The sequence below is a fragment of the Ochotona curzoniae genome, unplaced genomic scaffold (genome assembly GCF_017591425.1).
Source record: "Ochotona curzoniae isolate NIBS_2020 unplaced genomic scaffold, NIBS_Ocur_1.0 contig_2927, whole genome shotgun sequence".
NCBI classification, from domain to species: Eukaryota; Metazoa; Chordata; class Mammalia; order Lagomorpha; family Ochotonidae; genus Ochotona; species Ochotona curzoniae.
Genome location: NW_024465654.1, coordinates 339,627 through 356,501, shown reverse-complemented (window position 1 = coordinate 356,501; position 16,875 = coordinate 339,627). Strand labels below are relative to the sequence as shown.

Below are 16,875 nucleotides of genomic sequence, written 5' to 3'. Positions count from 1 at the left end.
TTCCCGGAGCTCGGAGGCTGAGCCGCTCGCGTCGCTTCACCAGGCGGCATCCCACCTGCAGGCCGCGGTGCCCGACGTCTGCATCCTGAGCCCCGGGCCCGGCGAGGCGGCTGACGACGGGTGCGGACGCTTCCCCGGCGAGCCTGGGAGCCACAGCAGTCGGCAGAGGGCGGCGAAACGCCGGAGCCACAGTCATCCGCTAGAGCGTCCGGAGGCCCCGTCCGGGGATCTAGGTAAACCTGCGGTCCATCATGAAGTTCCAGTATAAGGAGGACCATCCCTTTGAGTATCGGAAAAAGGAAGGAGAAAAGATCCGGAAGAAATATCCAGACAGAGTCCCTGTGAGTGTCGTGGGAAGGGGAGGAGGAAGAGTAGGAGGAGGGGGCACGGGGCTGCGCGATGCCCTTCCTGAGGTGCCCGGGGTGGGTTTTGGGGGTGTCTCCGGCAGCACCCCATAATCCTGGATGCCCTTCCCTGCCGAGGCCGTGCACATCGCGGGCCCTGGACCCCCGGCCTTCGCGCGGCCCCCGCCGCGTGTTGAGCCCACGTCTGCGGTGACTCAGCAGTCTGGAGGGCCCTTGCAGGTGCAGGTGGGCACGCGGCGGGGACCCCTCTGTCCTGGAGTGTGGAGAGACGCTGGCCGCAGTTAGGCAGCCTTTTCAGCACTCTGAGGGAAGAATGGTGATGGGAACGACTCTTGGAGTTGATCTCCCTCCGGGGATGCTGCCTTGGCAGCGAGCTTGGGAGGGGAATAGGTTCTGGAAGCCGCCGGATTGTTTCTCTTTAGATTGTATTGTTTTTTAGAATTGGAGTGGGGAGGGGTGATGACAAGGTCTAGTTCTCTGCGCCACAGCCTCTTGCCTCAAGGTTCTTGGCCCGGGCCCTGGAGGATGAGGAGGGAGGGGAGGGGAGGGGAGGGGAAGGGAGGGAAAGGGAGGGGAAGGGAGGGAGGCGGGCGGGCTCCTGGGTGCAGATTGTGATTGGGGTGGGCCTGAGCACCCTAATGCGGGGCTGAGGGCTTTCTCCCTCTGGGTTGGGACCCTCAGAGCCCAGCTGGAGGAGGCTGGGATATGAAGTCATCTCCTGGCATCCGGGCGTTTTTCCCGTGGCCCCCTCCCCCGCCCACTCGCCTGGCTCTGATCTGACTGCGCCACCCCACAGGCAGGCTCAAGATGATTTGGGGAGTGTGGCTGAGCCAGCCACGGTGATTGGACTTGGGATACAGCAGTGCGGAGACTTGATGATTTTTAGAGGGACCTGGAATGTTACGTGTGACTTGCAGGTGTGAAGGGTTGCCATCCTGTGGTGATGGCTTTTCATGACTGGCACCTGCTGTTTCGGATACTGCTCCCATTTTGCCCTGCGTTCCCTGTCTTGTTGCCACCTTTGGCCATCCGGGCCTTAGCCTGGCCATAGAAACTCAGAACCCCTTTTCCTGTGAAGACGAAGAAACTCAGCTCTGTGCCATCCCTCAGGGATTTTATGCTCAGTTGGTTTTGGGCTCTGAAGGGGACCCAGCCCTTCTGACTAGACAGTCTTGGTGCAGGCACAATGTCTGCCTTCTAGAACCTGTGCTCGGTTCCCCGGATATCTGTATAGCTGTCATCCGAAAGAATAGCTGTGCTTTGGTCCCAGAAGAGGGGACGATCCTCAGGTTATTTGGATAGCTAAGCAAATTGAGAACCTGTACAATAGCAGCAAACCATTAAGTATTAAGTAACGTCCATCTTTATTTTAGTTTCCTAAAGACTTATTTATTTTTATTGGGAAGGCAAACTTGCGGAAAGGAAGAGAGACCGAAAGATCTCCCAAGTACCCAAGTGGCTGCGATGGTTAGAGCTGAGCTGATTGGAAGCCTGGAGGCAGGAGCTTGCTGGGGTTCTCCTGCATGAGCACATGCTCTCTTGGGCCATCCCCTGCTGCTTTCCCCAGGCCCTAGGCAGGCAGCTGGTTGGGAAGTGGAGCAGCTGGGACAGGAACTGGCATCTATATGGGATGCTGGCTCTTGGATGTGGAAGATTAGCCAATTGAGCCATCACTCAGGCCCCACACCATCTTTCAATATGTGGTGAAAGTCAACTTTGATGCTGGCATCCCATAAAGGCACCGGTTCGAGTCCTCACTGCTCCAGTTCTGATCCAACTGTCTGCTAATACACCTGGGAAAGCAGTGGAGGATGGTCCACGTCCTTGAGTCCCTGTGCCCATGTTTGAGACCCAGAGGAAGCACTCGCCTCCTGCTTTGGTCTGGTCCAGCCCTGGCTGGAGAAGTGGATCAGTCAATGGAAGCTTTCTCTGTCTCTAACTCTGCCTTTCAAGGAAATAAATAAAAAACAGCTTGGTGGACTATTAACCACATTTCACAAATGAGGAAAACAAACTCGGAAAAGCAAAGCATCTCTTGCAGGGTCCAGCGTAAGTGAGGATCAAAGTTTGGATTCTTGGAGGCAACACTTTCTGGCACATCACGGCCTTAGCCAGTGCCCTCCCCACCGCCCCAGCTCCCCCAGGTGTCAGCGTGATGTGTTCTGCCAGCTTGGTGGTTTCTGTCAGTTCTCACCTATGGGAGCTGCACGTGTGCGTTCCCGTGCTGCGTGATGCTGCGTTCCCTCTGCCTGCCCTTGGCTTGATCACCTTGTCCTGCTCTGTTTTATTATTTTCATACATCTTTAACTAAAAGCTTCACTCCTTTCAAAGCACCCTGTGTCTTGGTAATTTACAGCATTGTTGCTGTCCTGCAGCGATGGACTTGGTGCACGGAGCCTACAGTCACACGTGCAGACTGTGACCGATGGTGAAAGGCTGAAGTTTGTCAGTGGCATCAGACTTTATATTGGATAAGGGGAGAGGCATTGAGCTTATCAACGGGACCCATGGATTGCTTCTATACCTTTGTTTGGGACTCTTGTTTTGTATATCCCTCCAAGTGTTCTCATTCACTCAGCTCTTCTCCAAATGATGTCCAGTCAGTTATACAAAAGGTATCCATTTGGTTGTTCTCACACAGTTACTATCCTATCAGTAGTGATCCAGTGCTCGTTGACCTTGAAGGGTCACAATATCCTTCTACAAAAATATTTTCACATGCCATTTTGTGTGTTCCTCAAGCTTACTGTAACAGTCCTGAGACTCGGTCAGAGGTGTGCTGGCAGGCCTCTTCAATAAATATTTACTCTTTTATATACACTTTCCTCTCTTGAACTACAACTTGAAGCCTTGTAGAAATATTGGTTAGTCCCTGAAAATCGCGTATTCCTCAGTGCGTCATTGCACTGACACTGCAGAGTGTCTGAAAGAATTGCTTTAGTACCTTTTCACTTAGCATCTTGAACGTTCTGTGGTAGTCGTTCTTGATGATGCTGACCAAGTGTGTAAGGTAAGTCACGGTATGTGTACCTCCCGACACGGGGGAGGAAGCATAAAGCTAACAGGTGATCAGGATGTGCTGAGAAAACCTGACCAGTCTTCGTGAGGTTCTGAATAAACCCAGGAGGGACCTTATGGGTGACTTGTCTAAGCCTAAAATCCTGGGGTTCTCTTTATTTTTCATCAGGGGCCCCTTCTGTTCTTATTGCAGTAACGAAACTCAAGCCTCACCAAGGAAGCCTCTGTGCCTATTGCCTTGGAGGGGAAAAAGTGCAAACATCTATTTAATCAGACTCAATTCTGATAGGGCTATTATAGGAAGTAGAATGGGGACTCCTAGGTCGGGTCTCGTAGCCTTCACTCGTCTCGTGCTGTTTTCCCAGGTGATCGTGGAGAAGGCGCCTAAAGCCAGGGTGCCGGACCTGGACAAGAGGAAGTACCTTGTGCCCTCTGACCTCACAGGTAATGTTCACCTTCTCTTGTGGACCCCCACCCCCCTGTCTAAACCATTGACGATCTGTATCACATACCTGGGGTCGTGAGACTTGAGACGATGAGCAATCAAAGGAAATGAGTGTGGGGCTCCTTGGGCTTGCCTGACTCGGCAATGAGCCAGGTGCTCTCTGGCTTAGACAGCAGCGGAGCCCAAAACACCGAAAGAAGAAAATCAGACTTCCCACTTGTAAAGTTCAGCTTTGTTACCATGATGTCAGTTTTGAGAGAGGCCGTCTCTTCAAGCCTTGTGGTGGTTTTGTCATACACAGGATTTGTAGATAGTTTGGAATTTTAAAGAAAATATTTAGTCTTCACCCTGATCTTTCACGGAATACCCACTGTGTCCAGGAGACACTGGAAAGATTTTGAAGATGTCCTTGTTCCAGAATGAACAGATTTTAATATTAACCTTCTAGAACATTTTCAGAGGGAAGGAAGGCACTGTACTGCACTTGTTGCCCCAGCACTGAACTGAGTGACTGGCCTGAGATTTCCTGCGGTCCAGGAGACCTCTTCCCTTCGCTGGTCTGTCTTGGGGTGAAGGCGCAGGTGGAAGGGTGTTTCCTATCACCTTCGAGCAGTCATGGGGGCAATTGGTCTGGCTATGTATACGATTCTTGTGTGTGGTACAGGTCTTGGGATGGACCTGCTGATAGCGGGTCTGAAATTCATGGGGCAAAGGAAGAATAAACTCTTGTGGCACGTTTAGGACCACGCAGGCTTCTTGGGGTTTCACTTCTGATGTCCAAAGCTGTTAACTCTGCTCAGGTGGTATCCAGAGCTGGAACTGAATCCAAATGGGCACAGGTGCAGTCAGATCTTTCTTCCTGGCACTTACCCTTCTGCTAATCCCTTGTTTTCATCTCTTCTCGCCTTCATTTTCCTGTTTCCTTGGGCCAGTCGGGCAGTTCTACTTCTTAATCCGGAAGAGGATCCACCTGCGACCTGAGGACGCCCTGTTCTTCTTTGTCAACAACACCATCCCTCCCACCAGTGCCAGCATGGGCCAGCTGTATGAGGTAATTCTCGTGGTGACTGTGGTCCCCAGAGGCTGATGATGCCCTGTGACTTTTGTTGATAACACAGGGGAAGTGGGGCAGGAGGTGTTACTTACCGGGATCCTCTTACGGTGGCAGGCAGTGTAGGCAGTGTAGGCAGCATAGATCCGATGGCACCTGCAGGGATGCAGCCTTCAGGACTAGATTGAATCCTTTGCAAAGCTCTTCTCCTGTTGTCATGTGGGATGGTCTTCATTGGAATGCAGGACACAGCTGCTGATAACAGAAATCCCAAGGCACCTATCCATCGCAGTTCCCGTTTTTCTTTTTGGTGACATAATATGAAAGCAAACGAATGCATTGAGACTCTAGTTCACTTTATTGCGGTTTGCTTGAGAAAGTAAGTAATACTGTTTCAGCTTTGAGCTTTGTAAACTGAAGTTTTCGCTTAGGGCAACTATGCAAGCAGGTTCTTTTTTTTCTTAGTTCAGAACTATGACCATGAGGTAAATTCACTGTTACCCAGACACAGTGAATCCTATCAAATGATGTGTAGATGAAGGTCAAGTCTTCCAGTTGATTTGTTTGTCTTGAGAGCTATCAACTCGGGGGGAATGATGGTGATTTTTAATTTGAGAGGCAGAGTGACAGAGGTGGAAAGAGAATGAGACTTTCCAGATCTTTCCTCTTCACATGGCTGCGAGTACCAGGCCTGGGCAGGCTGAAGCCAGGAGCCTGGAACTCCGTCTGTGTCTCTTGGGTCTCCCCAGGATTGGAAGTGGAGCTGCTGGGTTTGACATACGAGGCTGGCTAGTAAGCATCAGTCTATGCCCACTTCCCAGGGTCGCAGAAATAATGCAGGTGAATGTGTTTCCTAAACTCTCTTCTCCTAGGACAACCATGAAGAAGACTATTTTCTGTACGTGGCCTACAGCGATGAGAGCGTCTACGGGAAATGAGTGTCGGGAAGCGCAGCCGATGGGAGCGCCTGGACTTGGGGGACGGGGAGGGCTGCGTGTGGGCTCCCACCGGGGACGAGACCGAACCTGAGACATCGGGAACCATTACACCGCACATACTGTCATCCTGTTTTCACATGCTCAGTTGATTTTTTTGTTTGTTTGTTTGTTTGGTTTTTTTTTTTTGCTGCTTCCTCAGCCCGGGGAGAAAGCATGTCAGAACAGAGCTGTTTGAGATGGGCTTTGAGAAAGGCTTGGGGATGACGCCATTGTCGAAGTTTTTTTCTGTGATTTCCTGGGAGCGTCAGGAAATCGGCCAGTTAGGGCCAGCTATGGTTGTGGTCCAGGGTGACTCTCTTCTCAGCAGATTTTTATTTTTGACCTTCACATGAGACAAAAAAAGGGGGGAATTGTAGGGAGACAGGGATGGTCTGCAACTTGGTGGCCGTAGGCGGTGCCTTTTGGGGGACCAAGGCATTGCAGCCTTCCAGGACTCCTCCCTTCCATCCAAGTCATGTTGTCACACACAAGCATCTCAGTCTCACCCCAGGGGTGGGGCCACAGAAACTGAGGTGGAACTCACAGCGTGGAGATGGGGGTCAGCCGTGAAGGTGGTGGCGAGGATGAGGTAGTTAGGCTAGCTCGAAACTGGAATTGACTTGAGTGTGGGGCGTGTCTCTAACCTGCTAGCTCTCTCTGGTGCCCCTTAGTCCACACCTGCCCCCTCGGTTAGTGGGCCCTAGGCTATCCCAGAGTGACTCCCTTAGCGGATCCTCTAGCATTTCCCATGTAGAGGGGTGCAGATGTCTGGGGTGTGGAGGGGCCGGTGGGCCTGTGCCTCACCCAGGCTTTCTTCCTCTCCTGCTACTGTGTCCCACGCGCAGGAACGCTTTGGGGTGGCCAGCTGCTTCCCTCCCTCATTTTTAGGAGTCTGGAGGGCTAATACTCAACTCCTGGGGATCTTACCGATTTCTTTTTTTGGAGGGGGTGGGGTTACTTGGGTTGGGGGCGGGGGCACAGGAACTGCACCCTGACGTGTACCATCTCATTTCATCTCTGCTAATACCAAGGGTCTTGGAATTTCAGTTCTGCCAGCCCCAGGCTCTTGTATAACAGTCCGTGCTGTCAGGCCTCAGAAATAAAGTACTTGCTCACCACAAACATCCACCTGGAGTCGATGACTGGCTTTTATTTGGCGCACGTGAGAGCTGATGGCACGAGCACACATGGCCACTAGCAGTGGATGCTCAGCTCCGTGTTCACATGCCGTGTACACATCTCACCCCCCTGCTGCCCTGGGGCCGCCCTCCGAGGGCACGTGTTGGCAGCTGGGCAGCATGCCCGATGTGTTGATGTGGTTTGTCACTGCCTAGTGTTTGTCAGAGCTGGAGGTGGCACTGCCTGCCTCAGAGCCCTGGGTGGGCCGGGGGTGTGCGGATCACGGCTGCAGAGGCCTGGGCCGTGCTGCTGATTGGGCTGACTCAGTCACAGTGTGGGTGGCTGGAGTTTTCACAGCAGTTCATGCCCGAGTTTAAGGAGCAGTTACTCACTGTGCGCTCAAGGTTGACAGCGTCCCTGTCCTTGGCAGCAGGTTTTGCTGATTGTGCTAACCCTTCCTAGCCCTCGCTGCAGCCTGATCAGATGGGAGATCATCTATGTCCTAGGTCAGAACAGGGTGTCTTCTGATCACCTGAGTCATTCATTCAGTCAGGTACCGGCATGTGGGGAAGCCTGGGGGTGCAAGCTGGTGAGAACGAACACGGATGAGCAGAAACTCCATCAGAACCTTCAAACCCATTTCTAATGTTGAAGCTCCCTTTTTTTAAAGAAAGATTTCTATTAGAAAGGTAGAGTTTAGAGAGGGAAGGAGAGACATTCCTTCTGATGATTCACTCCCTAAGTGGCTGCAGTGGCCAGAGCTGAGCTGATTTGAAGCCAGGAGCCAGGAACCTCTGGGTCTCCCATGTAGGTGCAGGGTCCCAAGGATTTGGGCAGTCTTCTACTGCTTTCCCAGGCCACAAGCAGCGAGCAGAACACGAAGTAAAGCAGCCGAGACTTGAACCAGTGCCTATATGGGATCCTGATGCATGCACGACAAGGATATTAGTTACTAAGCCATTGTGACAGGTCCAGACCTGGGGTGTCTGCCTCTGTGGAGTTTTATGGAACATGTCAGAGGCACCCAGAAGGATGTAGGAAGGCCCATAGCAAGAGCCCTCCAACCAGCACACTGCCCAGTGAGTTCATTCGGAAAGTGAGGGGGACAGAAGACCAAGCCCAGAAAGCCCCACATGCAAAATAATGTGCAAACTGAAGGGTTTTGATCTCAGCCTTGAAGGTGGACACCTGTTACAAAAATACCAGGGTGAAGTTCCCGAATAAAGCCAGGAGCAAGCCAGTAATTGAGTCGCTTAGATAGGAACAGTATTTTGAAAGGAATTCATTCAATACTTGGGGGTGAAATTGGAAGAATGTTTAAAAGCAGAGGCATGCCCGAGCCCCAGCCGCTCTTAGGCACCCGGAACAGTCCCTGAGATACAAGGAGTAGATATTGTTGTGCTCTGGCTCGCTCTCAGGAAGGTTTGATTTGGGTTTTACCATCCCTGGATGTTCTTGATGAAAACATCCTTGGCCAGCACATGCTGTTTCAGGCCAGCCCCCTCCCCTGACTTTTGCACATCCCTACGTTGTCTGGCAAGTTCCGAGGCCAAGTCAATTCATAACTGACGATGCTCAAGGTAGAGTCGGCGCCACTCTCGTGGTCCCCGCCAGTCAGTCATAGCTTGGAAACAGAGGGAAACTCTTAGTCACAGCAGTTAATATGCTGCTTGAGACGTGTGCATCCCCAGGAGTGCGTGGGTTCAAGTCACTGGTCTGCTTCCACAGCAGGTGGTGCCTGAGTGCTTGGGTCCTTGTTGCCAGGGAGCTGGGATTCCTGGCTCCTGGGGTCACCTGGGCCACCTGGCTTCTGTGGGCTTTTGGGAGTGAACTGGTTTGAAAAGGAATGATATCCTCTTAATATCCTCTGACTACTGTGGGACTCCGATGAGTTTCTTTGGGGATCCACCAGTTGAACTGCTAGACTTTCAATTTCAACCATGGAGAGAATTGCAGGGTCCATGGTCTGTCCGTGGAGTGCTTGTGTCAGAGCTGGGCCTCCTCAGTGGCTCAGATGCAGCAGTGGACAGCATACCCAGGTGCACATGGAAGATATGGCCGTACATTGGAGCCTGCAGAGGACACCTGGTACCACAACAGAGGGCGGAGGACAGAAGAAATCGATCAACTACCCCAGCCAAGTATTGGCAGTGAATAGCTGGGCAAACAGACACTCTAAGGTGGACTATGTCAGCCAGTGGATTCAGGAGAGATTTCATCGTGCTTGGAGTGGTGAGATCAGCAGCAATTCAGAGCAGTTCAACTATAAACCACTTGAGCAGTGCCCTCGGAGCAGGCCCCACATTGGGGACCTGGGATGGGTGGGAAGCTGGGTGGGGCTTCTCTCCTTATGTCTCCCCTTCCCCCAGACCCTTTGCACCTATGCACTAATTAGTGCATAATAATTAGTGCACCTTTGCACTAATCAACTATGTAAAGATTATCAACAAAATAAAAATAGAGAAAAAAAGAATGTAGGAAGCATCCTTTTGAGAACTAGAGTTCCGTGTCCCTATCTTAGCACGTAATCCAGGAGTGAGATTTAAGTGGAAAAGTCCCTTCCTTCTGGTGGAGGCCAGTTTGGTGTTGTCCAGAGAAAAGCCGTCCTTGCTGTCTCGTGTGGCTTGCGTGGGAAGATTTCAGGTGCTCCTGTGTGAGGGGAGTGTACATCCGGGTTTCCCAAGGGTCATCCTGACTCGTGCCTGATGTCCTGATTGAGTTATTAATTATTCCTTATTTCCCCAATGGACAAAACAGAATATGATCACGTGTATACTTAGCCCAGCAACGAAAGCTGTTTTCACCTTCCATCATGCAGACTGCACTGTGCGATTCAAAGTGCCCCGGCATTACTCTCCCTGTGTGGGCGGAGGCTGGAAACTCCCGCTTACAAATGACAGCTTATTCTTTAGTTTTCCCACCCACGTCTGACTTTTTTTTCCCTTCAAAGCACTGTGTACCTCCTAAACTTTTTTTTAAAGATTTATTTTATTTTAATTGGAAAGTCAGATATACAGAGAGGAGGAGAGACAGAGAGGAAGATCTTCTATCTGTTAATGTACTCCCTAAGTGGCTTCAACAGCCAGAGCTGTGCTAATCTGAAGCTAGGAGCCTGGAGGCTCTTCAGGGTCTCCCATGTGGGTGCAGGGGCCCAAGGCTTTGGGCCGTCTTTGACTGCTTTCCCGGGCCACAGGCAAGGAGCTGGAGGCAAACGGGGCTGCCAGGATTAGAATGGATGCCCGTATGGGATCCTGGTGGCACATGCAAGGCGAGGTGTCCCTCCTAAACTTTTTATAGTGTATACTGTATAGTCTGATGAGAGGTCCAGACCACAGGAGAGAAAAACGTGATGGTGAGCTTATCTACAGTGGTCACGTGGACACACGCTGCCCACAGCAACATGAAGAGTACTCCCCAGTATCATGATATAGTCCCCCGGGCGGAGCAGTGGTCCTTGGGACACAACGTGGTCAGCTGTTGTCACTTGTTACTTGCTGCCCTTATCAAGCTCACATTCCCACCTTGTTACATCATTAAGCATCAACTGTAACAGGTATGGTGGGTGAAAGGTATGTACGGAGCGGAGATGCGGGGAATGGCAATGCGTAGACGTCCCCACACAGCACTGGGTCAGCTGTGGTGATGAAACACTAGGACAGGCATTGTGGTATAGTGCGTTAAGCTGCTGCTTGGGGAGCCAGCGTCCCTATTAAAGTCCCGGTTTAAATCCCAGCTGCTCAGCCACTGATCCCGTTTCCTGCTGCTGCACCTGGGGAGGCAGCAGAGGGAGGCTTAAGCCCCGGGCCCTCCTCAGTGTGAGAGACCAGAATGGAGGCTCCTGCATCCTGGCTTGTCCTAGCCCAGATGTGGCAGTTTTGTGATCATTTGGACAGTAGAGGATCTGTCCTTTCCCCCTCCCTTTTTTTTTTGTCTCCCTGGTGTTCAAATAATATATCCTTTAAAACTTGGTAAATAAAGCCTTTTGAGCAAGCTGATAAAATCATCTAGTTTTTAATAGCACAACACTCTTACCAGAGTATTATGATTTCATTTGAAATTTTTCTCTGGCAGATTGGGACAGGCTCCTTTTCTTTCTCTTTGCCTTCTTTTAGCTTTTTGAAACCACTCAGTACTGTCACAGCCTGATCTGTTTTGCCCTTGGGTGGCCCTGCGCCCAGGTTGCCACCCATTGCCGCTGTGAGTAGCAGAGTATTTCCTTCCTGGCTCATGCCTGCTGTCCAGCTGTGTGCGCACCCCGCCCCTCGGTTGACGGGGTCCTCTCCAGCCTGTGCGGTGGTATCCTGTGGGCGACAAGGACCTACAGATTCTGTTTTTCTCAGCCAGTTGGAGATGTGGCTTACTAAAAACCAACCCCACAGACACCCCTGTCTCTTTCCCATCACCTGGGATACTGGTGCTGTGCCATGCCTCCTCCTCTTCATTTTTCTCTTATTCCTGTAGCTACGCGTGCTTGGACAGTTTGTAAACACACCTGGCCAGACACTTGTCCAGGTCTGAAGCAACAGGAAGTGAGCTCCCTGGGGGGTAATTACAGGACACACTGTTTCGCACGCCAGTGTGCAGGGCACCTGCTTTTCAGCAGTGACTAAGGAAAGGCTGGAGTCATCTTCGGTGGCGTGGCACCATGTGGTCTGCCACTTCTATTTCCAGCTCAGCAGTGTGTGTTAAAATACTTAAGACTCCTAAAAACATGAAATGATTCTGAACTCTTGAACTCCGAATTTAAAACACAGCTACTATTTTTACACTTTCAGTTGCCTTGCTCAGGAAAAGCTGGATGACTTTATTGAGGTAAGCGATAAACGTTGAAGAATAAATAACAACAAGCCGTATGTCAGGTGGTAACATGAGTGTCAGCCTGCAAGTTCTGGCCGCAGGTATCTCTTTTAAAAGCTTACAGGTTTGGGGTGTGTATGGAGGGCATGAATAGCAAATGGAAGATTATTCTCCTTTCTGTAAATCTGCCTTTCCAATAAAAATAAATCTTAAAAGAAAATCATGAAAAAATACTATGTGTGGATATCATATCTAAAACATTTTAAATTTCATTTTCCACGGTATTTCTGAGGCCCATAGGGGATGCTGGCCCCGCAGGTGGAGGCTCAAACTGCTGTGTGGTCATCAACTCAGTTGGTCACAACATATTGCCTGGGAGCTTAAAGCTCAGTGCCAGAAGCCGGAAGTCTGAAGTCATGTCTCCCGTGGGGCCTTGCGAAGGAGGTGACAGTTCTTGGCCTCTGGGCTTCAGTTATTTCTCGAATCTCTGCCCCAGTGGGCACTCGTGCTTGCGCCTGATGTGGGCAAAGCTCAGAGGAAGGAAGGAGGAATGAGCTAAATACGGGCAACACCCAAGCCAGGTCGGATGCATGCCCACTGAGCATGGCTGAAGACTGAGCAAGCCACTTCATCACCTTCCTGAGGATCACCAGGTGCGCTGCAGCCCCGCCCACCCAAGTCCCCGCCCACCCAAGTCCTGTCCTCTCAGTAGTCAGGCCCTGCCCTGAGTACCACCTGTGCTCTTTAAAAGGATGCCCCCTGGTTGGGGCAATTTTCTCTCCAGGTTTTCTGCAGTCAGGCCCGAGTGTGCACTACATTTTTACAATGTATTTATTTTTATTTGAAAGATTCACCAAGAGAAAGAGACAGGTCTTCTATCCATGGGTTCACTCCCCACATGGGTGCGATGGTTGGAGTAGGGCTGGTCTGAAGCCAGGAACCCAGAGTTCCTGCCTAGTTTGCCATATGGGCACAGCGGCTTGAGGACTTGGGCCATCTCATTAGCAGGGAGCTGGACTGGAAATGGGGCAGCTGGAACTTGAACCGGCATCTATATGGCATACTGGCACTGCAGGCTGGAGTTGAATCTGATGCCACTGTGCCAACCTTCCTTGGTTGGTATTATTACAAGAGGGAAGACAAGAATGTGGACTAAGTCTAGCTGGGGGTCTCCCCGACCCTAGCTGGGACCCTCATCCTCACAGCATCTTTACATGACAGGTGCTAGGGGATGGCCAGCGTTGGAGTATTGCCTGTGAAGCCATGGCCAGTGACACCAGAATCCCATATGGACAGCACTTGACACAACTTGAAACTTGAAACACCGCTGCCCTCTGCTTGGGTCCAGGGCTAGTGCCCGCCTAGCTCTCCTCTGCAGCAGGACGTTTCACAGAGGGGTCAGCAGGCACAGGGCCCAGCACGATAGCTCAGTGGCTCAAGTCCTCGCCTTGAAATGCTAGAATCTGATACGGGCGCCAGTTATAATCCCGGTGGCCCCGCTTCCCATCCGACTCCCTGCTTGTGGCCTGGGAAGGCAGTCAAGGACAGCCCAAAGCCTTGGGACCCTGCATCTGCGTGGGAGGCCTGGAAGAGGCTCCTGGTTCCTGGCTTCAGATTGGCTCAGCTCCGGTCATTGCAGCCACACTGGGGAGTGAACCATTGGATGGAAGATCTTCCTCTCTGCCTCTCCTCCTCTCTGTCGATCTGACTTTCCAATAAAAATAAATAAAACCTTAAAAACAAAGCACACAAAACAAAAACAAAAACAAAACACAAGCACACATAAAAAAAAAAGACAGAGAGAGAGAGAGAGCCCCTTCTATAACATGAAACATTTTCTTAGTGGAGCTAGGAAACCAGTCTGGGTTAGGAGGAAGTGTGATAATGAAATAGATCCCATCAGTTAGGCGGGAGAAAGGGCAGGCTCTGGTGCCAGGCTCACGCCCAAGGCCGGGAGGCTGGAGCTGGCCATGACCGCTGTCCCCCTGCACTGAGGACAAACAGCCCCGGCCCGGCTTGGAACTTGCCCTGGGTTCTGTAGGAAGTCCAGGGGAGCGAGGGCAGAGGAGGCGGCGGGGTGAGCTCTCCGCACAAGAATCGCTTCTCCTGAATAACCTGGGACAAACTCTAAGGAACAGAACAGCCCCAGATTACTCCCTTCCTTCGGAAGAAACCTCTCGGGGATGCTTTCCGGACAGCGTTGCCTCTGCGCCTTCCATTTCTGTTCGGTCTTTTCAACAACAACAAAATTTTTTGTTTTCTAAAAATTTGTCTATTTGTTTCATACTTTACTGTGGATAGAAGTTCCAGGGTTCAAATCAGCTGTAACAACAAGGCATAAAATACTGTATAAATGTTTTCACCTTCTGATCTTGTGGCTTGTCTTTTCTGCAAAGATGCTGGCTTGTCTCTTGGCTTTATACTTTAATCACTCTTCTGGTAGGAAGGCTCAAAATTTCCAAAATAAGTGTAGCTATTATGCCTGGCCACTAGGTGGCAGGCCACACACACTCATTTTTTTTTTAAACCCTGCACCCCGTCATTTGTCATTTATATATTGATTTAAATGGCAGTGTGACACAGAGGGAGAGATACACACATACAGAGAATTCTCCCATCTGCTGACTCATACTCCAAATGCCCGACACAGCCAGGGCCAGGCCAAAAACCAGGAGCCAGGATATCCACCTGGGACCTCCCACTTGGGCCATCATGGGTAGTCACAGGCGCATTAGCTGGAAGCTGGTTCAAAGGGTAGAGTGGCAAAGACGCCAAGCTGGCACTCTGATGTGGGATGCAGGCACCACGAGGCTCTCCTGGCCTGCTTCATTTAACAGCTCTTTGCAGCCTTCATTACTGGCTGGAAGGGCCACTTTCCTCTCTCAGCTGATTTGTTATCAGTAAAATGGCACCTGAAGTGGCTGTAAAGAATCACCGTGGAATCCTAACAGCACTTGGAGAGTTCATCTTCCTCATTGGTTATCGCATGTTTCCATCCTCTCCTGAAGCAAGGAGCTGCCTTATGCGCTCGCTCTAATGTTTTCGCTGCATCTTGTGACCACACTTGAGTTCAAAAAGTTCGCAGGGAAGGTGTTGGAAGGTGTCCAGCTTTTCATTTAAATCTGCTTTTTTTTTTAAATTTGCAGCCACAGCTGAATTGTCAGTCCTGTGCTGAATTCCTTTAATGTATAAACTTACAATTTTATTTTCATGATAGCAGCAGCAAAATCACTCATAAATACAATAACAGTCATCTTTACTCACATTAACCACTGGTTTTGAGAGAAGCTATTTTCAATCCCTTCCAAAACAGCCAAAAGTTCATCTGGCGGATAATAAATAGTTTACTGAAATACAAAGAACGGCTGGGCATGTGTTTGGTGACACCTCTTCAACATGCTTATGTCAATTTCTTTTGGTCTTTACGTACAAGTGAGATTATTAGATCATGTAGTAATTATATCGTCAGCTTTCGGAGCAAACTCCAGAAAAGCACAGTGATTATACTAGCTTGTATTCCCACCAACAGTGCTGCAGAATTTGCCTTTCTTCACATCCCCACCAGCACGTTGGCTACCTTTCGTGTTTTTGCTAGAAGTGCTGGCTCCTGGAGAGGCTTGCTTGCGTCTTCCCAGGGTTGAGTCTTTTCCCCAGCTTCCTCTGGACCATGCGCGTGCCTTCTCATATCGTTGTTCACAAGTCTACAAATGGAAGAAATTACATGTGCGTCAACACGATGCATCGATGAAGCAGGTACCAGCACTGTGATTAAAACACACCTAGTGGAGAGCCCGGTTGGAGTTCCAGCTCTGCTGTTGATTGTAGTTCCCCGTTAATGTGTTGTTCTGGGAGGCAGCAGGTGATGGTTCAAAGGGCCAGAGCTGTTGCTGTGGTATATCAGGCTAATCCTCCGCTTGCGGTGCTGGCTCCCATACAGGTGCAGGTTAGAATCCTGGCTCCTCCACTTTCCATCCCTCTCATTGCTCATGTGCCTGAAAAGGGGGATGGCCCATGTGCTTGAGTCCCTGCACCCACTTGGGAGATCCGGGAGAAGCTCATGGCTCCCAGCTTCGGATTGGCTGGGCTCCAGCTATTGTGGCCAACTGGGACAGAGCAAAGCTTGGAGCTCTATTCAGGTCTTCTGGACTTGGACCAGTGTCCACGGCTCCTCTGGTACGTTAGCAGGGAGCCGGATCAGAAGCCTGGAGCAGCTAGGATGAAACCGATATGGGATGTGGGTGTCCTGAGAGATGCTTCACACGCTGGGCCACAGTGCGCATGCCTGCTCTCGGCTCTTCCAATGTATTTTCTGAAGTGAAACCAGAGTAGATATTTCAGAAATATAAGAATGTGTGCATGCTTTTCTATACCAACACACACAAACCTTAACTTTCCATACGCTTGAAATAAAAGCCTAATTGTTGAGATGATTTTTCACATTCACTCATCAGCTTGCTTTCCCTGTTGAACGCATGCCATGCCTTCTCCACCACACCAAGAGCACCCACTTGTTCTCTCATTCCTCTGGCTATATCAGATCCACCTGCTCACCCTCTTTGAATAAGTTAATTCAATTTATCCTTTCTAACTCAGACCCAGCAGGTAGGACTTCCCTAAGATTCCCTTAAAGATAAGCTTTTTATGATGGAGTTTCAATGCTCCCTGTGCCCTCCCTCCATCAGTTATAATGTTACTAAATACGTATGTGTGTGAAATGAATTCAATACATCAAGATATTGATTCAGCATGTACTATGTGCCAGGTATTCTCCTGTTGATGGGATCATAATTAAAAAAAATATCATCCATTTCACATATTTATGACAATTACATGCTAATCACTTATAATTGGCACACTTGAGGTGTAAATATCTCATACGTTAATGTTTGGGAAAAAATGAATCAAAGAATGAAAGCGATGAAAAGCACAACTCGAAGAGAATTTTCACGTACAAAATCCGTAAGGTTTCTTTGTTCCCACACTGGATGTATGTATACCTATTTGATATTACGATGTAATCTGATTCAATTCTAGCTCCAGAGAGGCAAATATGACGAAGTGTTAGTGAAAATACACTCACTGGAAGATTTGTTCTCACAAGTG

General features: G+C 50.1%; 1 protein-coding gene across 1 annotated transcript; it reads left to right on the top strand.

Moving 5' to 3' along the window:
* On the top strand, window positions 1-6,978 carry GABARAPL1 (GABA type A receptor associated protein like 1). The gene is made up of 4 exons (XM_040978721.1): window positions 1-341; window positions 3,749-3,827; window positions 4,761-4,879; window positions 5,752-6,978. The coding sequence occupies exons 1-4, from the start codon at window positions 252-254 to the stop codon at window positions 5,815-5,817; spliced, it is 354 nt and encodes a 117-aa protein (XP_040834655.1). The 5' UTR covers window positions 1-251; the 3' UTR covers window positions 5,818-6,978.
* Window positions 6,979-16,875: the final 9,897 nt, after the last annotated feature.